This window comes from Podarcis pityusensis, assembly GCF_964106645.2.
Source record: "Podarcis pityusensis genome assembly, chromosome: 1".
NCBI lineage: Eukaryota > Metazoa > Chordata > Lepidosauria > Squamata > Lacertidae > Podarcis > Podarcis pityusensis.
Window position 1 is genome coordinate 66,955,121 of NC_138028.1, and position 26,658 is coordinate 66,981,778.

Here is a 26,658-nt window from a genome sequence, read left to right on the forward strand (position 1 = left end):
TATACCTTCCTGAAGAAACCAGAGGCCTTTCTCCTGGGCATGGTCGGCCAATTGGTGCCAAAGAAGGATAGAACTTTTTTTATGTATGCAACAACAGCAGCAAGAATACTCATCGCGAAGTATTGGAAGACACATGATTTACCCACCTGGGAAGAATGGCAGATGAAGTTGATGGACTATATGGAATTGGCGGAAATGACTGGCAGAATCCGAGACCAGGGAGAAGAATTGGTGGAAGAAGACTGGAAAAAGTTTAAAGACTATTTACAGAAATATTGTAAAATTAATGAATGTTAGAAAAATGTTGGAATGAAATTATATGGCTTTAGTAGAAATGTTATAAGGAAATAAGTATAAATAGATTAATAGAGTATTAAAGGAAAAATAAGGTTAGAATGTGTTAAGATAATTATAGGATAGAAAACAGAGGAAGATGGAAAGGAATTGCTGAAACAATTAACAGAAGTGGAATACAAAAAGGGAGGTGTGAGGAGGTCGTGGAAATAAGTGAATGAAAGATAAGATATTGAAATTGTTTGATTTATTTTAAACTGTTTTTGTTTTGTTTTGTTAGTTTAATGTGTTTAATGTGTCAATGTTATGTAGTGTTTTTGTATTGTATTGTATTGTTTTTGTAGTGTTTAAATTGTTGGAAAAGCAATAAATATTAATTTTTTAAAAAAAAGAGAAAAGAGAGTGACTGACCACTTCCCTAGGCCAAGCTAATAAATTGCTGCCCATGCACTACACTAAACATCAGAGCAGGACATCAGTTTTCAGAACAACAACCAATGCAGTTTTCATAGGTGTGCTCCACAGGAATCACTATTTTGCCATGCTGGCTGGAGCTGATGGGAGTTGTGGTCCTAAAAATCTGGATGGCATCACGTTGGGGAAAGTTGCACCAGAGCATTCTGTTTATATGTCCCATCACTTTCAGAGACACAATTAGTTGAGACAGAAGACAGGGCATTTCCTATTGTGGCAGTCAGGTTGTGGAATTTCCTGCTTAGATGGCTTGTTTGTCCCCTGTGTTTTAAGCCTCAGGAGAGCAAATTAAGGCTTTAAGTGCATTCACTGACTTTTAGTTTTAGCTGAAGTTTGTCTCTCCTACTTTTATGCTTCCTTTCCCTTTTTTCCCTCTTTGAATCTACTCTTAGTTTTATAGTATTTTGTGGATTTTAGTAGTTTTGATTATTTTTAACCAAACTCTGCTTTTATTGAAAAGAATACCATTTGTATGTACTGTTATAGGAAATAAAAAGGGCATACAAAAATATAACTGAAACGTGGTAGAGAAGATACAGTCACTATCTTGCTATATTTGATAGTTTTTATGTGTTCTTGCATTTGGTGTATGAATGTATGCTGTAAGGCACCTTTAGCTTTCTAGGATCAGCAGCGGAAGCCCTGAATTGGCCTTGGCAGATGCCCAACAATACCTATACCTGACTTGGCTCCTGAGTAAAAGGCAGAGCTTTACTTCCACCATTTTTATCTCTCTCTCTCTGTTCCAGCTGTTTCCCCTTAGTGTATGGAAATTTCAGAAATATCCCTTGAAATTTGCACCTTTCCCTATGTTGTGCCCTAGGCATCCACTCCATATTTGGTTAAAGTCAGAGCCTTATTATAGAGAGACTTAACGCTCCTACAGTATGTTCCATGATGCATGAGCAGACGTTCAAGGAACATGTCATTAACAACTTTGACCTTGCTGCTTCCGATTGTGGGTGCAGGTGGGGGTTTTAAAAGCAGTTTGAAGGTTTAGTTGAAAAGTTCCCCTCATCTTAAAGAGAATAAACTGTCATAAAGACTATAATAATCACCTTTCCATCTTAAAAGCAATCTCTCGCAGACCTGTGATATAAAAGAGATTTTTAAGACTCCTTGTTATCCTTCTCAAATTATATCACAACAGACACATACCACTGGGTTCAGGGTGATTGATGGATTTATTTATTTTTTAAAGGAACTCTTGAGTTCTTGGTGGTTCTGCATCCAGTCTGTGCTAAGCAGCTCATGGTAAAATGCCACGTACCTTAAAATAGGTCAAGTAGATGTGGCACATACTGAAGTCTGTTCCCGACTTAGGCACAGACACATTCTCCATTTGTATAAAAAGCTGTTTGTATCTCTGTTCCTAAACCAAAAGGGGTTTGTTTAATGTTGTAAAATATGAGGCTTTTTCCTTCCAACAGTCAGAAGCGGCAGTCTGCGCATGCATTATTTATAGAAAATAATTGCAAAACAATTAGTTGAGCGACTGTAATGATTTTTGAATGGGAGTAGGTAGTGAGACATAGAAAACATATGGCATTTCACCAACTGTTTATAAATATTATAGCAGAATTGTGCAGAAGAACGGCCTCCTCCTCTACAAGAATCAACAAGGAAGATCTCCTTTAATTGCTGACTACCCATGGTGTTAGTATCATCCTGACATTTTATCCTCTCTCTGTGTGTTTCCCACATATAAACTCATACTCTTTCTCCTCCATCTCCCTCCCAGGTTTTCTGTTTCTACCATGGTTGTGCTGTTCGGAACAATACCCAGGCAGAATTGAGTTTTCAGTCGTTCCTTAACTACCCCAAATCAGGTATCACAAGGTATATATATATATATATATATATATATATATATATATGCTAGGAAGGCACAGCCACCCTAATAGCCTAGCAGTTCTGCATAGGAGACGGGGGACATCTCTGATTTTAAAAGGTCTACATGAGAAGATCTTACATGTACAACTCTCATTTCTTTCCTTCTCATACAGGGCCCTCTTCCTGAGCTTTGTGCCAAATTGCTAAACCAGAGACACAAGAAGGTTGCATGAAGAGTTGCCCACATGAGCACCTTTCTCTTGCTCAGCCATTGTACATAAAGAAAAAAGAGGCAGCTGAAGAACTACTGGCTGCCAGGCTTGGCCCCAAATTAGCATTAGAACTTCCAGCTTGCAGGACAAATTTCACCTACCAGGCTTCCTTCCCCATGGTGTGTTCTCCAAACCTGGCCCCCATTTGCCTCACATCTGATGTGATAAGTAGCATCATGTGCAGGGCAGGTAGAGACATGGCTGGGTCCTGCTGCTGAAAAGGATTGAACTCCCTGCCTGTCAGCTGATGCACAGAGAATTCAGTTCTGCTCGTTTGGGTGTCCCAGCAAGTTCTCCACTGGGAACAAAATGTTGTCATTTGGAGTGCTCCTGTTTAGGGTTCCTGCCAGCCATGTCCTCTGCCAAGATACCCCATTTTACCCTCTGTGGCTCCCACTGGACTGTTTGTAAACATTATTTTTATTCCATACTTCGGAAAATATTGAGGTTGCCCTGAGTAGGCTGCTATATTCCTCTTGGTTTCTAGTGGCCTTGGTTTGGCCACAGCTCTTAGTACTCAGTGTCTACAGCCATACTACCCTGAACACGCCCGATCTCATCTGATCTCGGAAGCTAAGCAGGGTCAGGCCTGGTTAGTACTTGGATGGGAGACCGCCTGGAAATACCGGGTGCTGTAGGCTTGGGACATGGGTGGCGCTGTGGGTTAAACCACAGAGCCTAGGACTTGCCAATCAGAAGGTTGGTGGTTCGAATCCCTGCAATGGGGTGAGCTCCCGTTGCTCGGTCCCTGCTCCTGCCAACCTAGCAGTTCAAAAGCACGTCAAATGCAAGTAGATAAATAGGTACCACTCCGACGGGAAGGTAAACGGCGTTTCCGTGTGCTGCTCTGGTTCGCCAGAAGTGGCTTAGTCATGCTGGCCACATGACCAGTACGCCGGCTCCCTCGGCCAATAAAGCGAGATGAGCGCCACAATCCCGGAGTCGGCCACAACTGGACCTAATGGTCAGGGGTCCCTTTACCTTTACCTTAGTACTCAGCAGCTGAGTTTGCTATTAGAAGAACTGAGGATTGTTATGATTTTAATGTGCTTCTTGCCGTGTCTTTTATTTATATCATGCTTTGAACACTCTGTTAAAAGTGGAAAGGCAAACTATAAATTGGGGCAATAAATAAGCGTACTGTGCCTCCATGATGTGACCCAACGTAACCTGAAAATACATAGCATTACTTAGCAGTATGTATGCACCAGCTTGTGAAGCTACTTCATGCTATTTCACAAAATGGGGGGGGGGGGGCACTAGCAGGTGGCAAGATTCCTCTGGGGCACCAGCTGGTACTTTAAAGTAAGGATTAGCAGGTATATGTGTGCAGTTGAACCAGTTGGAAAATACTGACCCTATTTTGATCAAATGAAAAACAACCTCATGTGCGGCAGATTTTGTCTGTTTCAGCCCCCCCCCCCCCAGCAAAATGAAACACTGAAATGTTCAGTTGAGGATTTCTCACTTCTCTAGTTTGGGAGTGCATGCCTGGGAAACACAGAACCACCATTTTAAAAGTGGCTGACGAAAAGCGGGTGAGAGGCTTTGTGTGGCTTGATCTTTCACTGGAATAAAGAAGAAGAGAAGCATTTTGCTTCGCGTTCTCTGGAAAAATTGTGGTGCTTCCCCCTCACAATAGCCTGCAGGGCCCAGGGCGTGGGGAACGGAGGGGCCCAGAAACCAAAGCCTGCACTTTGTAGACTGAGGGGGGCGGAGAAAATTGTGTGTGAAGGAAAACTGTGTTGCGAAAAGGAAACTTTTTATGAGAGAATTGTTTTTAAAAGCACCAAGATTAGGAATCAGCTTTGTTTTATTTGCCTCAAAAAAGCAGCACTTTCTCTTCATGTGGCTCCCCAAGTACTTGAGGAGAATTCCACACGCAGGCAGCTGCTCCGCGTGTGTGCTTGGAACGTCAGGTCTCCAGGGAAATGATGTTCCAGAAAAAGAAGGGTGGGGAAAGAAATGCGATAGCTGACAATCTTCGGGAAGGGGAGACACGGGGAAACGCCGAGCTCGCCTCAGCCTGGGCGCTGGGCGGAAGGAGGCGCCTTCGCTCTTGGCGCCGGGCTGCTGCAGTGAGGCTCGCGGCCGCCAGGGAGAGCCGTTCGGGCGCCGCCTGGAGCCGAGCGAGGCGCGGCTGGCTGGGCGCCTGGCTTTGCGCGCAACTGGTGGCGGGGTCCTCCTTCTCCTCCTCGTCCGGGCGGGGTGGTCACGCCCGGCGGTGGCGGCTCCTGCACAGTGCCGAGGCCGGCCAGGCGAAGTTGGGCAGCGGCGAGAAGGGGCGGCGTTGCTGCTGCTGCTGCTGCTGCTGCTCCCTCTTCCCAGTATGCCGGCGTCTCCCCAGTTGCCTCGGCGGCGACGGCAAGCGGGCGGCCGGCAGCGGCAGCCGAAGAAGCGCGTGTGAGCGACCGGAGAGCTCCTCTCCACTCACAAGGATGCTGGGGGGCGATGCCTGGCGGCAGGGAGGACGAGATTTGCCAGAAAGCGCTGAAGCTGCTGGTCGAGCTCTGCTCCGACGGGACGGTGGAGAACGACCGCTGCCTCGAGTTCAACTACTACCTGCGGGACAGCGGCAGACCCCGGCCCACAGACTCCGGTAAGCGCCGCGATCCTGGGTGGTGGGGGGCCGGGAAGGAACTTCAGCGGGACGAGGGGCTTCAGTTCCCTCGTCGGAAATCTATAGGCGTCCATCGCAGGCTGGGTTTGGCGAGGTGGAGCGTCAGTGACCGCCCGATCCCATCCCTCCATTTTTCAGAAATCTCCCTCCGCCCTGATTTTGAGGCCACCAGGACTTTACTCCTAAATGGACTTTACTCCTAAATGAGGCCGGGGTTGATGTTCCCGGTCTGTGCTGCCAGAGAGCACGCCGTCCTCCTGGACGCAGCGCCCAACCCTAGTCACATTTAGGCGCCAAACCCATTGGTTTCAATGGAATCTTACATGCTGATTTGAATGGATGCAGAAATGAATCCTGTTGATTTTCACAGAACTTGCTCTTAAGCGTGGCTTTAGGATCGTGGGTTTGCATCCTGATATTGGACCTGCTCAGAGGGAAGTCCATGGGAGTTGAGTGAGAGTTGCTCCCATGTAACACGTGTGTGTGCGTACAGCGTTGCAGACATGGTCATGGGGCAGAGTTAAGGTACCATCTCTGAACTATTTTTAGATCCTGTGAATTTCTATTGCTGCTGCAAGACCAGCACGTATGCAGGACTGTCGGAATAAACACATCTCCAGGAACCAAATCATGGCTGTGGCTCTGGTTGAACTCAGAGTGGGACCAGGGCGGTGTGTTCAAAAGGCATTGCATGCTTGGAAGCTCTTAAGCTATTCAGATCTTACAGGAATTGTTTCTTTGCCTTCCTTACAGAAGCACACGCACGTGCACAACAATCAAATAAAATATGACAGAACGTTAAATTGCTCTTCTATATCTCCTACGAGTAATATAAGCATTTTGCAATATAACACATCTCTGTACCGTTGGTTTCATTATGGAAATCAACTGGCAGCATACCTTGTTTTCTTTAAAACATGTTTCAGGGGTGGGGGCTGATTGTATTGGGACTAAAGGAGCAAAGGGATGCTACCACCGTTTAATTAGTTGTAATCCTTTCGCTGGGTAGCGTAGAAGTTGCTTGCTTCCTGAGCTATTTGAAAGCTAGCAGCTAACTTTGGTAAGTTCATTTGACCAGGATCAGGATTTAAGTGAGGTGGGCATGCTGAATTGTTAAACTGATAGGTGCTTCTGTTCTGTCTCGAAATGATTACTGAGCTCTGATCCTGAGTATACTTGTTTGGAAATAAGTCCTACTGAAATCACAGAAGATTGACTTATGCATAACCACACTTAAGATGTTGCAGGGTGGAAGCTAGAGGCAGGATGTTATACTTTGCAGCAGATGGGTTTTTACGTTACAGCTTTTCTTAGGAACAATCCTAAACTATGTCCCATGGTAGCATTTTTTATTCACTGACAAGCTTTTGAGTCCCCTCCCTCTTGTTTCCTACCAGAGAGACTGCATACCAGCCTTTTGGGCTGATTATGGGATTTATGTTGGATTATGTCTTTAGTGCAGTGCCTTTGGTTTCTTTTTGATAAACGTTCTGATTTAAATGTTTCTTTCTTAAAGAAGCACCTCCAGCTGCTTTGTTGCTGCTCTACTTTCTGCAAGAATGTTGGCCCATTCTGTGGCTGCTGAAGAAGATCAGAGATCTTCCTGATACAAATGTGCACATGTATTTCCCAGATAAATCACCAAAGGCCTAAGCTAAATGTGCGTTGCTTCTGTGTGTGAAATTTTATCTAGTGCACATGCAGCTCCCAAGCACAAGTCTTTAGTCCGTATTGCTCTTCAACCCATTTGCACTGGAAGCATAACTGTTCAGAGGGCTAGCATAGATCATGCACCTAACACAATATGATGCACATGAAGTGCTCTCATTGTATATAATACCTGCCTCGGCTTTTCTGATGATTACTTTACTACTAAGCTGTGAGTATGGGAAGCTATGAAGAAGTGCCTCCTTAGTGGCATTTATATTCTTCTGAAACTGGGGGTTACTAACTACAAAGTTTATTCTGCTGAACTTAGCGGGACTTCAAGGGGAATTTTTTTTGGATCACACTGCTGAAGTCATCCGATTTACTTACAAATGGTGCCCTGCAACAAAATGTTACAGTGTGCCACAGGTGTTACCAGGGCCTGTAGCTAAGTAGAATGGGGGGGGGGGGAGTTAACATTGAATACAGGAGTCCCTCCCTGTTGTAACTTGGAACTTGATTCATGTATGTTTTATTTATATTGTTAGTTCTTGGACATTTAAAGGGGAATGCAAGTCAGTTGAACTGATGGATTTGGCCTGGAATGAGGTTCCAGAGGGAAATTTAAGGAGCTGGATTTTTACTTCAACCTGAGATGTATGGGGTATTTTTGACTGGAAATCCAGAGCAGCCTCAGTAGCTCTGTCCAGCAATGTTAAAAGAAGACTACTGTGTCCCTTAAGTCTGCAGTGAGGATGCAACACTGAACTGCACTGCATATTTCTCAAGCCGACCAGCAATGTGGGAATAAAGGCAATGGATAATACTGCAGCAGTGCTGTTGAAAACTGCTCACTTAGCTTGAATCCAACCTTCGATTGGGGTCTGCTCCTGTACATCACTGCAGAGTTGTTGTAGATCACTCAGAGCCTAAGCTGCAGTATTTCACGTGAACTACACTGCAGGCCTGTCATAAACCATTTCCTCATCCACAGCCTTTCCAACTTGCAATATGGTGACGATGAATTGCATTTGGGGAAGGTGGGATGTGGTGGCTACTCTGGGTTTCCAATCCTGGTTACATGGAAACCTTGGATTTCTCCATTGGTTTCTTTGGGAAGCTCTCACTTCTTCTGTTCCTAACAACATTTAAAAATAGCTTCTCGGTGTGAACCAGCAAATGAATTCTCTTTAGACTATAAGAAGATTCTCTCTACACTTCTCGTATCTGGGTCTGTTTTTCCTCATTCCTTTTAGAGGATGAAGGAGAAAGTGACAAATAGACTGAAGGACAATGGAGGAAAAGACCTAATGATATTACTGTGTACCTTCTACTCTCTCCTTTAATCTTCTTGCCTTGTTTCTCAGCTAGCTGATCAACAGTTCTTGAAGCTGAGCAGCCATGTCCATTTTCTTTTCCGATTTTCTGTGGCTATTGAACATACTTGTTCTGTGTTGGGCTGTTCTTGGGTTCTCCACCTGCCCTGGGGGTGCTTTTCTTCTAAACATTTTTTGTACATCTGCAAACCTTGAGGTTTCCTTAAGCCTGCTGATACCTCCTCTTGTGTGTGGATGCCCCCATTTTAGCTAAATAAGAATTGACACTCCACCTTGAATCTTGGAAACAGAGTAAATAATTTTCTTTATGGCGAGTCAGAAGCAAATTAGGTTCCACTGAACTGATTTTACTGTACAGTTGTGCCCACAGTTTTATCATTTGATGTTGAGTGGCTGCTACATTATACAAATTCTTCACTATCTTGTAATCCATTGGTATTCAGCTGCTGGGTTGAGATCCACACTGGGTAGTGGACTGACCTTGGGTGAGTTGCAACAGCAACATTACCACTGTACAAGTATATAGTGTAGAATTAAAAATAGAGTCTTTTTGCATCTTTGGGCTAAAGGTGGATCCTTGTTCTCAAAAGGTTCAGGACCATTTGATTTAGTGAACACGACCTGTGAGTATATATGCAAAAGTGATCAATCCATGGAGATGTTTTCTAGATCACCAGTGCATGCACACCCATGCATTTATGGCACATTAACATCATTACAAGAACTAACTTTTCTTCATTTTAACTAAGCTTCCTTGCCTGGTCATCCAGAAGCAACAGTTATTTGCCACAAGCAGTCAATTAATTGGTTATTCACAAACCAAGCTTATTTTGTTGAGCCATTTCCTGCATTAAAATTAATGTAGAATAAGTTAAGTGTTAGTAGGGTTTACACAACCTTTATTTAAAATAATATTAAGCATTTCAAGAAAGAACACTTAAACATAAAGTTAAACCTAAGTTGACAGGTGTAAAACAATTTGAGCATGGGCTTCACAAGTTAAACTATAGCTATTTAGTTTGTACGTGGTGTGATTGATATAAATCTGTCAAAAGGAATTCATAGAAATACCATTTCACTTGCTCTTTGTCGTTCTCCTGAGTTCCAAGTGACATTTCTGAGATGTCCAGGATGCTTTTCACTTGGACTGTACTGAAAGGCTTTCTCTGCCATCCACAGTCCTCTTGTACAAAGAGCTTTAGCCATATCCTAGTGAGGATATTGGTATTGCTTCAGTCAGCTGCAATATAAGTTAGTTGAGTTTTAAAACCGTTGATAGCTTGTAGTTGCAGGCAAGAGGGTCCCATCGATATTGTAAGGTGGGGTATAGGTGTAAGGTGGGGTATAGATTTTACAAATAATGTGGTGGTTATTTGAGAACAAATAATGAGGTGGTGTCTCACAAGTAGCATGTGGTTAATAATGGCTCCCAGTGCCCAAGCATGCCCCATCTGCAACAGAAAAAGGATGGAGACACAAGTCCACCCACATTCATGTGATTATGATTATAACCTGTTAATAGTACTGCTAGTTTAAGAGGGAGGAAAGGGTCAATCCAATTCCTCTCACCAGCAAATATTTCAATATCACGATATATCACCAGCTAAACATTGCGATATCTCAGCATATCACGGTGTCTGAAATAAGGTTGGAGCTTATAATAATCTGGGAAAATATTTTTAAAAAAATAAAAAATCTAAATTTGATGCGTATAATTAAATGAAAATTTACTCAGCGATAGCATGCTTAACTATGCTTAACATGGAACCATTCATTCGGGTCCTGCCCCCTCCAGAGCAGGAGAAAACATGCTGCCTCCATCTTCCATGTGACACCCCCTCAGATATTTGAAGGTGGCTACTCTATCTCCTCTCAATCTCCTCTTTCCAGGCTAAACATACCCAGCTCCCTCAACCGTTCCTCACAAGGCTGGGTTCCCAAGACCCATGATCATCTTGGTTGCCCTCCTCTGCACGTGTTCCAGCTTGTTAATATCCTTCTTAAATTGTGGCACCCAGAACTGGACACAGTACTCCAGGTGTGGTCTGACCAAGGCAAAAGAGCTGGTGGCACTGTGGTCTAAACCACAGAGCCTAGGGCTTGCCGATCAGAAGGTGGCGGTTCGAATCCCCGCGATGGGGTGCGCTCCCGTTGCTCGGTCCCTACTCCTGCCAACCTAGCAGTTTGAAAGCACGTCAAAGTTCAAGTAGATAAATAGGTACCGCTCCAGTGGGAAGGTAAATGGCGTTTCCGTGCACTTCTCTGGTTTCACCAGAAGTGGCTTAGTCATGCTGGCCACATGACCTGGAAGCTGTACGCCGGCTCCCTCGGCCAATAAAGCGAGATGAGCGCCGCAACCCCAGAGTCGGTCACGACTGGACCTAACGGTCAGGGGTCCCTTTACCTTTATTTCTGTTGATGCAGCCTAGAATAGCATTAGTTTTTTTGCTGCTGCATCACACTGTTGACTCATGTTAAGTCTGTAGTCTACTAAGATCCTTAGATCCTTTTCAGAACAGAAGCTGGAGCCAAGCCACACTGATCTTAAAATGAAGAACGGAATCTTCTCCCACAGCACTGATGAGGAACAAAAATTCCAATAAGCAGTTTCATTTTCTGCCGATAAGCTCCATGGAGCTTTAAGGCACACATTGTGCCTCTTGCTAGGCAGAGTAGAGACCCTGATACCATGCTTAGCTGGATATCGAGCTAGGTCTCTATTTTGCCTGGCAAGAGGCAAGGTGTGTGCCTCAAAGCAACGTGAATCTTATGGGGAGAAAAGAAACTTTTTTTGCTGATCAAAATCTCCCTGCCTCAGCAAGGAAGCCTATTGCTGTGCTGGGTCTGTCTCTAGCAAGAGGCATGGGGCTTGCACCTTGCAGATTGTGCAGGCAGAAAGCAGCTTTTACTGCAAAGTAAAGCCCTTAAGGCAGCTGAGAGGTGGCAGGGGCTTATGCCTTGCAGATGGGCAGGCAGGAAACGGCCATTTACTTTGCAGTAAAGTGCTGCTTCCTGCCTCCCTCGATATATTACAGAGTGAAAAAATATGAAACATTTATTGCGGTCTGGAGTTCATACCGATAAGAGACAAAATAACGATATATCGCCCACCCTAACTTTCCTGTGACAGCCCTTAAGATATTTGAAGATGGCTATCACATCTCCTCTCAGTCTCCTCTTCTCCAGGTTAAATGTACCTGTGTTGACTGTGTTTGATGCGGTTTGCCTGTCTTATATTATAATATTGGGGGTTGTACACACAGTCCTCATAGAGTGTGGACTTTCAGCTAAGAGCCCTATGTACTCAAGACCCCGTTGCATCTTCCGGTACAGAAATATGCACAGGTCCTGTTTGCTGTGGATGCCAGGGCTTAATAAAACCATGTATAAATACAACCTTCTTGAGTGGTTCTTGACACATTGCTTTCCTAAATAATGAGATACACTTCTGTGCTTTCAAAGTAAAATCTATGCATTCATATGGCTTTATATTTGTTGCTATACATGAAGTGATATGTACATGTTTTAGGACTTTGTATTTAACTCACTTTTCAGTGGTTGAAATATCACTGTGTGAAGAACACATTAAAAGAAATCCCTGTGCTGTGTGCTTTTCTGGCCATGAAGTCGAATGTCTCATCCTAGTTGGAAAACAATATATTGAGTTTACAAAAAAAAGGAAGGTAGTGTTCTCTGTAGCTCGGCAGAAACCCATCAATAGTAGACAGGCCAAAGACAGCTTGATTTATTCAGACAAGCCGTCTCATTGAGTTAGTAGAAGGCAATTAATGGGCTCTGAAGAATGTCTCTTCAGGTTTTTGAGGACTGGAAGAATGGTGGCAACAGCATGGAGCCAACTGAGGAAAAAAATACCTTTCTAATTAGTAGCTTGACTCCAACATTATTAATATTTTAGCTTAATTCAGGTAAAAATGTTTGCATTAGGGGATTTGGTCGTTATAGGGAAGGTTGCTAAGAAATATGTAAGATGGTTGAGGTTTCAGATGAATAAAAAAAAATGAAGAGCAAGCATTTTTGGTACTCTTTTACATACTGCACATAGTGAGTTCTCAGTTAAATCAATACTTCATTTAAAGCCCATGGTTTCCTGAGTGAGATGAGCTTTGCTACAAGCAAGCGCCCCTGCCTAGGAATGTGCTTCCATATGTACGGCATGTTTCACTTCCACATGCCCTTACAGGATCCTTCACTGTGCAGAAAATGTGTATCCATAGCTTAATGCCGTGCTTTTTTACCTGGGGGAATGCAGGGGGATGCATACCCCTAAACATTTTGTGAATCTATGGTAAGTTTGGCCTCATTGAGGGACAGTATTTCAATATGAGTAGGAAAATGAGAGTACCCCTAAACTTTTTTTTTTTTAAGAAAATTAAAAAAGCACTGGCTTAATGTAAAACGATTTATTTGATTTGTTATATTTCTTTGATTATTGTATATATTTCTCATTCAGATGAATCCCAATTGTAAATCCCAGTTTACAAACAAGGAATAACAATAACATGATGGAACGTAATCGAACATCACAAATACAGCATAAATCATATAGCATAATTGACAGATCATCGGTGAAACAGTTACACTCTATAAAACACTGTTAACAATGCGGCACCTAAAAGAATAAGTCAAACATCACAATTAAAGCAAAAGTCATATTATGCGATTAGCAAATCAATACAGCATTTATAATCTATAAAACAATACTAACAACATTAACAATATAGCAGCCAAAAAAGAAACAAAGCACTGTTAAGTTCATACACACACTCTCTGCGCCCCATGACTTATAAACTATCACTCTATTTATCTCATTAAAACACATCCACATGATGCCTGTGGCAGCAACTCCCTTCTGAAGGTTCTTCAGGCTGGAGGTGGGGCAGCACAAGTGAAACCACCCACTTGCTGATGGCAAACAAGAGTATCTTTCCCTTCACAGTTCTTCCTCTGGAAACAGCTCCATTATGAAGGCTCCCGGGGCTGGAGAATAGGCAAGGCAGGTAGGAAAAGCCATTACCTGCTGGCCAACACAGAGTCCTACAGCATGTGACCCTAACAGCAGGCAGCACTATGGCAATGCTCTACTGTTAAGCTGTCATTTCCCTTGTAAATATTGACCAGTTACTGTCTGAAATATGATGAGTACAGATTCAGCCTAACTGATCTTGAAGCATCAGTTTGTTTTTACAGAAATGAAGAAATGTCATTGAACTAGTTTCAACATATAGTTTATCATGATGGGAATGAGTTGCACTAAGCCTCAGTCTCCTTTCCCCCCTGCTTCTGATCACAAGATCAAAAGCTTTCATTTCGGATTAGCCACAGCTTGTCATTTTGTCCAAACCCAATAATCTGTAGTAAGTCTAAACTATGGTTTGTTTGAAATAAGCCAATTTTGAAGGTGTTGGCTGGTTAAGGAAAAGTCTCAGGTAATTTATCTGATATTTTCTTACATTTATATTCTCTCTCTTTTTCCATCATGGAGCCCAAGGCAGTGTACATGTGGTTTCCAGGAAGTCTCCCATAGATCAAATCCAACCCTGCTTAGCTTCAGCAAGGTGGTAACCTCATGTGCAGCTTCGCACCATGCCCTGGGATGTTGTGTGTTTACCCCTCTAAGGTAATTGCATCGGTGCAAGAGCTGTAGTTAGAGTAGAAGCTTCTATCCTATCAGCTTTTTAAATGGTCAAAGTCCATAGTGCCATGTCGAATGTGCCCCTTGTGGAAGACGAGGGCTGCCTTCCATGTGGGCAAACTTCTGGAAGTTGCATGACAGTGCTGGGGGGGCAGAGGCAAAATGGGTGGAGCAGCAGATATGACTGTTACTTTTGCATGGTAGGCTGCATTCCAGCCATGGAAAAGTCAGGTTTCTACACACACACACAGACACACACTGCCCTCCATGCAGGCAAGCAAGAGACATTTTCAAAGAGTACACTTTAGTCAAGTAAAGGTACTCAAGAGAGAGTGGAACAGCAGTTGGTAAGGAGTGTAGCTGTCAGGGACTGGCTGGATGAGGAAGAGTGGTGGGAGCCAAAATATCTGATGGGAATTGGACTGCAAAACATCTGAATAACTCCAGGTTGGGGGAAGGTTGCATATTCTCTGTTTTTAAGAGCCAAACATTGCTATTGCTATTGCTATTGCTATTGTTATTATTTACCTGGGTTTTTGGACCTCAATTTTCTGCATATTTTTAGTTGGGGTAGAGTGGAGTTGGAGCTACTCATTTTGTGTGTATGTGTGTGTGTGTGTGTGTGTGTGTGTGTGTGTTATATGGGCATTTTGTAAATTGTCCAAGTAGTAACATTTACAGGATGCCTATCTTCCTGCAAGTATCCTCAACCCCACCTGCCCAACAAATACCAGGGACATGGAGCCAGTGCAGGAACATTGAGTATGCAATGGCTGTATTCAGTGCAGTAACAGCTTCTTAAGTCCCATCTCCAGAGTGTAGGAGTAACAAGGCACATAACAACCTGGAGTTATCCAGATGTTTTGCACTCCAATTCCCATCAAATAATTTGGACTACTGTGAGCGTTTTCTCTAGTAATACTAGGGTAGCTCCTGTTAACATTGGTGGGCATGCATGACCTGGACCAAAGGTGTGACCTGAGATTGTCAGCCATGAAAAATGGTTTTTAGCAACTGCTGTGCTCCATACTCTTCCCCCAGAATGGGCCTCTTCCTTGAGAAACTAGTAAGGATCTGACCCTAGGAACTTTCCATTAAAAATTCATAAAGGTCATAGGAGACTGTGGTGAAACCCCAGAATAGGATGAAAAGAGAGATCAGGAAATACTTATGCAGATAAGGATGATAAATAGAAAGGCCAGACCATTAATCATGCTGAATTTCATTAATGCCACACTGAGTGGAAGAATGAGACTACCAAAACCAAATAAAGCTTTCTCTTCCTTATTGCCATGCTGGGCTGCATATTTTTGAAGCCCAGAAAACAAGCCAGTGGGCCCGCTGCTACTTATTTATATTAAAAACAGCTTCTGACAAATTACAGTGTAAATAGATTCTGTTGGTTTAACAGAGGATATAGGATTTTTGGAGCTTGTGAGCAAAAGGAATGAAAAGTCACATTTGATCATTTATTCAAGTTAGGAGCAGATGCTTAGATCTAGGAAATTAAAAACCCCACAAAGTCAAGGATGTCAGATAGGCTCTGAATGAACTGTGTGAGACATTTTTATGCCAGTGGAATCAGGGTCTTGTCATTAATATTTTACTTGTATATGTGTGCTCTTATTTCTGCATGCAGGGCGGGCGGGGGAATAACCTAGCAGCATAAATTATCAACAGGAAAACTAAAAGTGAAAACACCCTGTGTAGCATGTATTTTGAATGTTCTCTTGTTTGCACATCCTCTTACTGTATGTGTATCATATGTGCACAAAATACCTAATTCACTTTTGCTTTGCATTATGCTTGATAAAGCTAGTGGGTGGGGTGTGTTTTGCTTGATCTTGTCATAGAGCAGAATATTTCTAGCAGAGAAGCCTAGCCATATAAGTGGGGAAGAAGCTTATTCCTGTGCAACATGTGACCTGGTCCTGACTTGAGGCATATATTGCAATTCGGATGACACTACAGTGGTACCTCGGGTTACATACGCTTCAGGTTACAGACTCCACTAACCCAGAAATAGTGCTTCAGGTTAAGTACTTTGCTTCAGGATGAGAACAGAAATTGTGCTCCGGCGGCGCAGCAGCAGCAGCAGGAGGCCCCATTAGCTAAAGTGGTGCTTCAGGTTAAGAACAGTTTCAGGTTAAGTACAGACCTCCAGAATGAATTAAGTACTTAACCCGAGGTACCACTGTAGTTGCTCTGGGGCTGTCCACTGTCTTAGTACCATTATGTAACTCTAGGGCTTTCACATTTAAATTTCAGTAAACTGGCACTCCATATTCTGGAACAGGCGAAGAACTAGGGTGGAATCCGGTGGATCATGGTTGCTGAGACCGGGAATGTGGGTCAATAGTGAAAAGAAAAGAAAGGAAAAGAAAGAAGAAAAGAGAAGAGAAGAGAAGAGAAGAGAAGAGAAGAGAAGAGAAAAGCTTAGTTCAGCTGGGTCTGAAATTTACTGACTTATCAGAGCCAGATATTGGTGACTTACAAAGACAGTTTTACTGTCAGGACCATTAAAATAATGAATGTTAGGCATCCATTGATTTTGTGATATTTATGAATAAGAGACTGGATTTTTCAAGCAGGGCTTAAGTAAGGATAACCAAGTCTATGCAACCTTACACTCCCATGCCTCCCTTTGGGCAATCTGAGGGATTGCAGCTGCTGCCCCTGCCCTCTTTAGTTAGTGACTTTCCAGGAAAGGATGAGGGATCACACTTTAGATCGCCTCCTTTTAATGTGGCAGGTTGCAAGCACTTTGCCACTTTAGAAAGAAAATTGTGCTGGGGTGGGGCATGTAATTGCCTAGGCCACAGGGATCTAATTTGGCCCACAAGTCCATTCTCTGCAAAGCACATCCGTTGGCCCCATGTGACCTGTGGGGCAGGTCAAGATGTAGCTGCAGGGGAACAATTGGGAATTGAAAGGGCACTCCCAGTTGTTCCTTAGCAAGTGGGAATCACTGATAGTGCCTATCAGCTGATCGGCACCACCATTGAGCCCATTTGAAGTTGTCCATTTGCAGGTTTGGTTTGAATTCAGTCCGCACAAGCAAACAGGCATCCTTCACCTGCAGCTTTGCAGTCAGCTAGATTGACACTGGAATCATGCAGCACAATGTAGTTGCAAAGAGCTTGCAAGACGCCACTTTAAAGGAGGCAGCCTGTGCCACTTAGGACCCTCACCTCAGTTTTCAAGAGGTTTGGCAGCTCGAGGGGCATTATGTTCCTAATTAAAATCACCAGTCCAAGAGGAATTGCTCTCAATATAATATTTTCCCTCTGTGATGTTACCTCACCCTCCATGCCTATTGACTGGCTGAGATGAAAAAGAGATTAGAGGAATTAAATAATGCTGCAACAGCATAGGGAAATAATGGCTGTAAACAGTGCTGGAGTAAAAAGGATTTAGGAAAATGTTTGGGGAATAAATGCCCACAATGCCCTGAAATTGTTCCCTTGCAAACATTTGGTGCAGCCTATTTCACTTCCTTCATAGGCCTTTGTTTAATGTGAAGAATCATTAACTGGGGTTAAATCCTTAGAAAATGTGAAGCTGAAATAAGCTAAAAGAAATAACCTTTTCTTTTAAAAGATGCCTTAATTTTTAAAGAAGGAAAATATATAATATTTTATGCTTGAATAACTCAAAAGTGATTCAACTGATTTTGGTCAAACATTTTCATAACGGCATGAGCTCTTAAAGATTAATTTAAGCATGACAAATTTCAGCCGAAGGGGAAGAACATTTATAAAGTCGAGATAGCGTGGAATTGTGGGTTTATAGGTGGAGTAACTCTTTCAAGCTGAGGCTTAGGATGTAGTAAGTTAGCTATGATGGGATTGAATTAGGGGCACACTTACCAACATTTTGACGCCTCTGTCAAAGTGCAAATGGACGTCTGTGTCATTTATAGACACAGACATCCTGGTTTGGTAGCATTTGATCCGTGTTGCGCACAGTTATAAAGAATTCAATGAAGTGCCGGATGGCAGCAATTGAGCATTCTGGCAAAGCTTGCAAATGAGCCGGTAGCTCTAAAATACCATAGTTTCCCCCTCCCTGTGTTTATGTAGGGCATGGGTAGGCAAACTAAGGCCCGGGGGCCGGATCCGGCCCAATCGCCTTCTAAATCCGGCCTGCGGACGGTCTGGGAATCAGCTTGTTTTTACATGAGTAGAATTTGTCCTTTTATTTAAAATGCATCTCTGGGTTATTTGTGGGGCATGCCTGGTGTTTTTACATGAGTAGAATGTGTGCTTTTATTTAAAACGCATCTCTGGGTTATTTGTGGGGCATAGGAATTTGTTCATTCCCACCCCCCAAAAAAATATAGTCCGGCCCCTCCACAAGGTCTGAGGGACAGTGAACCAGCCCCCTGCTGAAAAAGTTTAAAAGTAAAGGTAAAGGGACCCTTGACCATTAGGTCCAGTCATGACCGTCTCTGGGGTTGCGGCGCTTATCTCGCTTTATTGGCCGAGGGAACCGGTGTACAGCTTCCAAGTCATGTGGCCAGCATGACTAAGCTGCTTCTGGCGAACCAGAGCAGCACACGGAAAAGCTGTTTACCTTTCCACCGGAGTAGTACCTATTTATCTACTTGCACTTTGACGTTCTTTCGAACTGCTAGGTTGGCAGGAGCAGGGACCGAGCAACTGGAGCTCACCCCATCGCGGGGATTCAAACCGCCGACCTTCTGATCGGCAAGTCCTAGGCTCTGTGGTTTAACCCTGACCCCTAATGTCGGGCATCATCACTGATCCCAAAGGGCTACACAGATTGTATAAAACTCTCCTCTCCAACCTGTTCCACTTAATACTCCATGACGTGCTCGTCCTTCCTTCACTTTAATCTGAAGCTTTCATTAATGACGTTGTGGTCAGACTCAAATGAAAATAAATGGGGGGGACGGACGAAACACTGTACACTGAAAATATATAGGATCTAAGCTGATGCAGCAGTGAAGGTGTTAAAATATTTTCAAAATATGCATTTCTGGAAGATTTGAGTTGAAAGTAAGTGACCCATTATACATATAGAAACTAATGGGGGAGATCATTAAAGACCCCAAATACTATAGCTGTACCCCCTATGCTATAAAACATTTAATACAGTTTTATTGTTTAACATTGGTAAATTGGAATGATTTTGTCAAATATATCTCACTGGTCCTTTTAAAACTATAATTAAATTGGGACATTTTTGACCCAGATATTGCATTAATCAGTGCTTTTTTCTGGAGGTATTCAAGCAGTACCAGTACTTTTTTTCTAGAAAAAAAGCACTGGCATTAATAATATGTATTTTACAAGGGAAGGAGGGTTTAAAGCATGCCCCCAAACATGGTTCCATCATCCTTTTTTTTTTAAGGCACTTAAAAGAGATATGTTCAACTTGTCTTTAACATTGTTCTTGAATTAATTGGCTACAGTGAACATTAACAGTAAAGGGACAGGCTCTTAACCTAATTAGTGTCAGTGGCTAATGTTTAAGTACTCGGGTTGCAAGACAGAAAAAGCAGTAAATGCCAAATATCTTTGGAGACACTGGCTAAAAGATATCTGTTAATGGGGTCTTCTGGCTTCCTGCGCAAGCAAGGTTGGGTCCTTCTAATTACTGTTTTACATAACTGTGACAATGTGGATTTTAATGGTATTTGTGGCTTCTACCAGCAGGCTCATAACTTTCGAACAATACCATTTAACTGAGAAATGGGAAAAGCTTTGTCCTGATACTTGGGAGGAACTCTGTTTGTTTGTTTGTTTGTTTGTTTGTTTGTGTGATGTCTTTTTACTTCTCTTCTGCAATTCTGTTTTAAAAAACTAAATCATGTGGCAGCTCTGCTATGCCCTTCCAGACCTGTCAGTCTGCCTCTGTTCCCCTCATCTGTCCTATGGAAGGTGGTAACAAGAGCCTAGTTTACAGGTAATGCAAGAGCTTTAAGCATTTAGGGGGGGATGTCATTTGAAAAGGAATTGCTTCCGTAATTAAAATGGATGCCTAGGATGGGTGAAAGGGCTACCACTTCAAGGTCGAACCCATAACAGGGCAATACAGTACCCCCCTCTCACCCACAGTCCTCCTTATGTGATCATGTGAGTAGCAGGAAAGGAGGAGGGAGCTGGTATTCAGGGATTGTTCTGGATCCGCATACCCTCCAATATTCTGCAGATGAAATTAGGGAGATTTCTCACTGCCCCTCCCTCCAACTGAACCTCATTTGTGTCTCCCCCTCAAGCATTTCCTAACAGAAGGGCAAGTGCCACCACAACTACAACAACAGGACACAACATACACACCTTCTACTGTCCTGAGAAAACTCCTTAATCCCAATTTTATGTTACAGTGGTACATCAGGTTACATACGCTTCAGGATACATACGCTTCAGGTTACAAACTCCGCTAACCCAGAAATAGTGCTTCAGGTTAAGAACTTTGCTTCAGGATGAGAACAGAAATTGTGCTCCGGCAGCGTGGCAGCAGCAGGAGGCCCCATTAGCTAAAGTGGTGCTTCAGGTTAAGAACAATTTCAGGTTAAGAACGGACCTCTGGAACGAATTAAGTACTTAACCCGAGGTACCACTGTATTCTTTGCTAGATTTACAAAAAGAAAAACACACACCAATAAATACATTTTAGAAAGAGGCAAGATTAGATGTGGGCGCACAAAGCACTTAATAAGCGCTCCACTCCCCCTTTCTTTCCACCCAGGGCAGCCCTGCCCTCTGCCTGCCCCTCAGAGCTGGCGCCTCACTAGGGGCTGGGCCTCGGTGGCCACAGCCTCTCATCCTCCTCATCTTCTCTTCAGCAGCCACTGCGAGCTGCCAAAGGAGGAGTCTGGTAGTGGCAACCATGGAGAGGCCACGGAGAGGCAATGGGGTGCTCCTTTACAGCCACAGCCACTGGCATCGCTTGGGACAAGTGCCAACTCATTCTCCTCCCCAAGCTCAACAGCAGTTGCACTGGCAGGGAAAATGGGAACATTCGGGGATCAAATCAGCAGCCATGTTTAGGGAACTTTTTTATGTCTGATGTTTTATTGTTTTTTTAAATATTATTATTATTATCATTAATTCTGTTGGGAGCCACCCAGAGTGGCTGGGAAAACCCAGCCAGCTGGGTGGGGTATAAATAATAAACTATTGTATTATTATTATTATTATTATTATTATTATTAATTTCATAATTCCAGGACAGTCCCTGGAAAATCGGGACATTTGGAGGGTATGGATCCCTCTCTAAGTTGGCCAGAAGACAAGCCTGAGGCTGACTTTTTACTACCGTTTCCTGAAGAATAAGAATAAGAATTGTATACCTCCCTTCACCTGTAAATCTCAGAGTGGTTCACCACATAAAAATACAATATATATATATATAAAATACATAGTAAAAACAAGAATTAAAACAAAATGAATGAAAGTCATGATTTTACCTACCTTCCACTTGACATCACATATGATGATGGAAAGGGGCAAGTGGGTGTGGTTTGGGGAAAACCCAAATGAATTAGGCCCGCGGAGTGGATATTCCCGAGCTCTGGGCTAGATGGACTAATAGTCTAAATTGGTATAAGGCAACTTCCTATATTCCTATAGGTTGCTATGTATTAAGTTTCCAAGAGGCAAAAAATATTATTTGCATGCCTATATTTCATTCGCAGGTGAATCACCTTTGCCTTGACCAAGAGTGGATTTCAACGTAGCCCTAAATGGGGTCCGCACTGCCCTTCGATCACAGCATGTTGAATCAGACCCTGTTGCAAAGCACAACTTTAATGTTCTCCCGCAGCCTCAGTACCCAGTCTGTAAAATGGGATTTCAGCAACTGCTATTGGAGCATTTGCCAGCACTGTTGTAAGAACAGGCAAAGAAGATTTACAAGCACTTTGCGCATTTATATTACACAGGTGCTTATGTATTAGGTGAAATCTGCTGCGGTTAAATTACTGACCCTCCATAAGGGGAAAGGGGCCTGATACTGCCAGAGTCTCTCCCAAGTCCTGCCCTGCCCCTGCTGTTCCCACCTGCCTTTTTTATGCCATCTTCAGAATAAAAGGCAACATGTTGCACAAGCCTGTGGTTCCTTTGAAAACATTTGACTCCAAGGGAGGACATCTGGGATAAATGAATTGTAAATGCTGCCATTAATTATTCATCTTAAAAACTAAAGCAAATGTCACAAGAAAATAATAATAGGAGTCAAACTGCAGGTCACGGTTGTTTTCAGTATTTCTGTAGGCATGTTTGACTCCGGTTAGGCATTAGAGTATCAAATCAATCAATTAATTTTTCCCCCAGTATAAACCAAAACCACCAAAACAAAAGAAACCCAAATTAAATAGATCTCAGATTTATAATTTTCTGATTGAGTTATTAGTAAAGACAACCAGTTCAGTAAAGCTGCTCACCTTCTGTTTCATCTTTTTAAGAGAGATGTCAGGGAGAAATGCCAGCCTTTAAGCCTAACCCATTGAAGTTATGATTTTTATCTTTGGGTGAGATCCTGTACTTACTTACCTGGAATCCACCCCATTGAAGCAGCAGTGACACTCAGAAACTGGGAGAGCAATGCAGCCCCACCCATGCCACCCCACCAGTCACTACTAACTACAGCAATGGTACCCCCCCAAAACCTTTTAAAAGCAAAGGTTTTTGTGCTTTGGGAGCGATGTGTTAGTCTGTAATACAGGCACTCCTGAAAAATAATTTCATGTGGCTTGAACACATCAGAGGATCGCCCTCTGCCTTCTCTAATGGTTCCCAATCTAGACCTCTTTGCACACTGGAATAGGCTGTTGGTTTGCTTCTGTATCTGAGGATTTTCACTTGTGAAAATGTGATGATCTCTCTCATCTTTGGCTTGGTCTGAAACGTTTTCCTTCAGCTGACAGTGCTGGAGCAGAGTATATTATTTAGGGAGTCTCGGGGTGTACGTATGTACTAGCAAAATGGTGGCATTTGCCACCAAAGCAAGTAAATCATGTTTCTCATCTCAGTGGTTTATGCTTAGTGGTGAAGAGGGCCTATACTAAGACCAACTTTGAGAAAACAGGACCTATACGCTCCAATTGTGACTACAGACAGATCTCTGGTTTAAAATGTGAGCTGTTTTGTGAATAAACATTTTTTCTTTTACTGTTTATGTGTTAAAAGTATAACAGCAACATAGGTATCAGTGAAGATATATACACTACATCTTTAACATTTGTTTTGAAAGACTGACAAATTATTCTGTCCAAGCAAACATAGTAGAAAATTGAATTGTGTGTTGGGCTTTCCTTCTGGTGTTTTTGGCTACTTACGATCTTCTACTCTTCTCCTGTGACCTCATGAAGAGGACACCCACACATTGTAATAATTGCTGTTTTTACCCCCATTTTATAATGCTGTTATGCTGTTTTATTGTTTCAGTTATGGTGTTCCATTGTTTCTTTGTTATTTCATGCATACCCTTAGAGACTTTTAAATATTAAGTTGCTTAGAAATGTTTTGAAATCTATAAATAGAAAATAAATTGGGGTGGGAAGAAGCTTCATTTTGTTAAACTGGTGATTTGTGGAAAGCTGCGTTCAGTAAAATCTGTGATACCCAAATGCTAGTGAGGATGAAAACGGGCCAATGCATCTTTCGTTGCTATATTTCCAAAGGGAATATATATTTATCATTTCCTGCTGATCCTGGAAAGTCTTTTAGTACTTGAATCATCTCAGTTATGGCCCTTCTATAGTCCAATTGACTCCTGCTTCAACTTTGTATTTTTGTTTAGCCCCCTGTCCCACTCCTTCCAATCAGAGATCTGTTTTATTAGCCTGTTTTGTGCTTGCTTAGTACAAAGCTGTATTTTAAAACTTTCTGTATTGTGGATTTCAGCTGCATTTTTTGCATTAGTTTAAGCTGTTTCACAGCTTTATTTGTTGGGGGGAAACAAAGAGATTATTTCAGTTTAAAGCTGTATTTTGCTTTTGATGTGCATCTTGTGACATGTCTGTTTTCAAATTGATAGAAAAACAAATGAGTGAATCTACATGACTGCTGCCTTAATTCACTTGGTTTTTGCTATGGGTTTTTGTTTTACTTTGGCTTACTCCCACCCACCCCCAAAATGTTTTCCCAACTACATAATTTATTTTCAGATATATTATTACCTCTGTGAAGGAAATATTGGAAGTTTATTTTGTTGTTCTTATATCTCCAGCAAATAAAATAAAAAGAAAAGTGAGATACTCTTGCATAACAGTTAGTACTTTATATACTTAATATTGCTACCACACTGAAACTATTGGATTGATCGTGATGATGGTTAGCAGTCTTGGCACATAGCCATGATATGCCCATTGGTCAGTTTTGCTTTCTTCTCTAACTTACAAAACTAGAATTCATAGAAAACAATACATAGGGACATGGCTGTGGTGTATTGTTCAATGTTGGATTAGGTCTATTGCCAGATTTTAGGAATTTTGAAGAATAAATAAAGATTAAGAAATAAAGAAATATTTGTTACTTGATTTACTGGTCTATTAAAGAAGAAAAAAGTTCCTCACTTTTAGAGGACACCTGGTTTATTTCCACTTATTTATTAAATTTATATCCTACCCTTCCTGCAAAAGGAACAGCAGGTACCGCATTAGAAGCATTTACTTATGTGCAAGTATAAAGGGAGAATGACTTTTCTAAGATGGAGCCTGTCCTCTACAGGCTTCATATGCTGTTGTATTTTAAACAGCTCATCAAATCTACCAGTCAGTTAATCGGGGCACCTTTTTAGTCAATGAATTTAATCTGTTAATGTAGCAAATTAACTCACTCAATGTTGTCATGCTATTTAAGTGCTCTTTTCCTCAGTTCTGTTCCCTGCTTGTGGGCAAACACAACACCATGTAACTTTCCTGTATCCTCCTGACCGACATTTGCCCCAAGCCAGACCATTGTGTGTCTTTGGATGGAGCTGCCATATTGAGGATTTCCCGTTTTCTTATGCGGAGAAGGAAACTCTGAGCACACACAACATGTGCATGGAGTTGCTTCCTCCAAAGTGAAGAATAGGAAATTTCTTGTGGACAGGACAGTTCTATGTGCATAGCCTGGACACCTGAAGCAAATTGTTCCATATATCTTATCTCCATTGTCCCAAGAGTAACTCGTGTGTGTGTGTGTATAAATCTTTAGATCTTTAAATTAAGATTTCAAAAGACAGAATTAAATGCTTTGTCTGTCATGCTTTATAACTGCTAATTAAAGGTGGTAGCGAAGTAACATGCCATCCAGCCTTCAAAGCTCTTGTCTTAGCACAAGCCTTCTTGTTTTCTTGTATGCATTTCTTGTTTGTTCATTTGATATTATCCATTCTTTTCTTCTCGTATCACTTTAGGGATTAAAAAGAGTGGAAATGAGTCATCTCAATATTTCCGCAGCCTCATTTTCACTCTTTTCTTTTCATTGTGCCTTTTTTCTTTCTTTCTCTGACCTTCTCCCACGTAATTAATACTAATTAATTAATTAATGTCTGGAAGTGCAGCTTAGTATACCAGGCGTCAAATAGAGCTAAATAGATAAGAGTTTGTACCAGAAAGGGCATGTGGGAAAGACAGCAGAGGAAATGGTATATTCCATTGGACCAGCTTGGGGATTTAAAAGCGAGACAAGTTTCAAAAAATGGGATTCAGAAATCCATGGCCAGGGGTGATGGGGCTCAATAGGGAGGCATAGCCATTTCTATAACTGTTGCTTGTGCCAGACTAAAGGTGAGACCCAGTGGGTCCTGCGCTAGCCCTGAGCCCTGTGTCAAAATGCTCCATTTCAGGGTTTTCTGCAGGCTGGTACCTGTGGCATCACTGCCGACACTACCTTCAGCCTACTAGTTTGGCAGGCATGATAGGGCTCACCTTTTTGGTGGGACTTCCCTGCCAATGGCAGAGTTCTTCCAATGGTGATGGCCAGGATGGGGGACACTTCCACTCCATTCAACTCCTCCCTCCACATCGAGGGTTTGGATTACCCTGTTATTTATTTTATTTAGCGCCTCTCTAGTCCACTCTTCATTAAAAATAATCCCAGCATAGGGTACAATGTGCAAAACAAATACTTAATGAAAAAGCAGATTTCACAAAATCAGTATGATATTAAAGCTTATCATTGCAAACCACAAATCAACAAGTCAGGGCAAGCTGCTGAACTTCAGAACTAGTTCAGCTAAATACTGATAGGTGTGTGTGTGTGTGTGTGGTTATTAATTGGCACCCAAAAGTCTCATGGGTTGGTGCCAGTCAAATCTGTGAGAGGTGGGCATAACACAATAGGTTACATCACTCTATCCATCCTTGTACTTTCTATTATTTTATATAGACGAACTCTGTCTCACATATACAGTCACAAGCTGTGAGTCCTAATTTGGATCAGAATCTCCACATCACCTCCACTTCATTGAAAAGGTGAGAGAAATCCATTCTTTCACCACCCTCACTGTGTATGACAGGTTTACTAAGGGGTGCTATGGAGTGATTAATTAGTGTTAAGTTAACTCAAG

The 26,658-nt window shown here is 42.4% G+C and overlaps 1 protein-coding gene across 5 annotated transcripts in view; it reads left to right on the top strand.

The window, feature by feature from the left end:
- Positions 1 to 5,011: 5,011 nt before the first annotated feature.
- Positions 5,012 to 26,658, top strand: part of SYT9 (synaptotagmin 9) — a 90,282-nt gene continuing 68,635 nt past the window's right edge. For 4 of the 5 annotated variants that reach the window (XR_013988114.1, XR_013988115.1, XM_081012113.1 and 1 more), the window contains exon 1: positions 5,214 to 5,472. Coding sequence is in view for 3 of the 5 variants with exons in the window: in XM_081012113.1 (XP_080868239.1) it covers positions 5,325 to 5,472 (148 nt within the window). In the remaining 2 variants the exon portion in view is untranslated. Of the gene's footprint in view, positions 5,473 to 26,658 lie in introns of all 5 variants that reach the window. The other variant, XM_081012114.1, reaches the window with a different exon arrangement.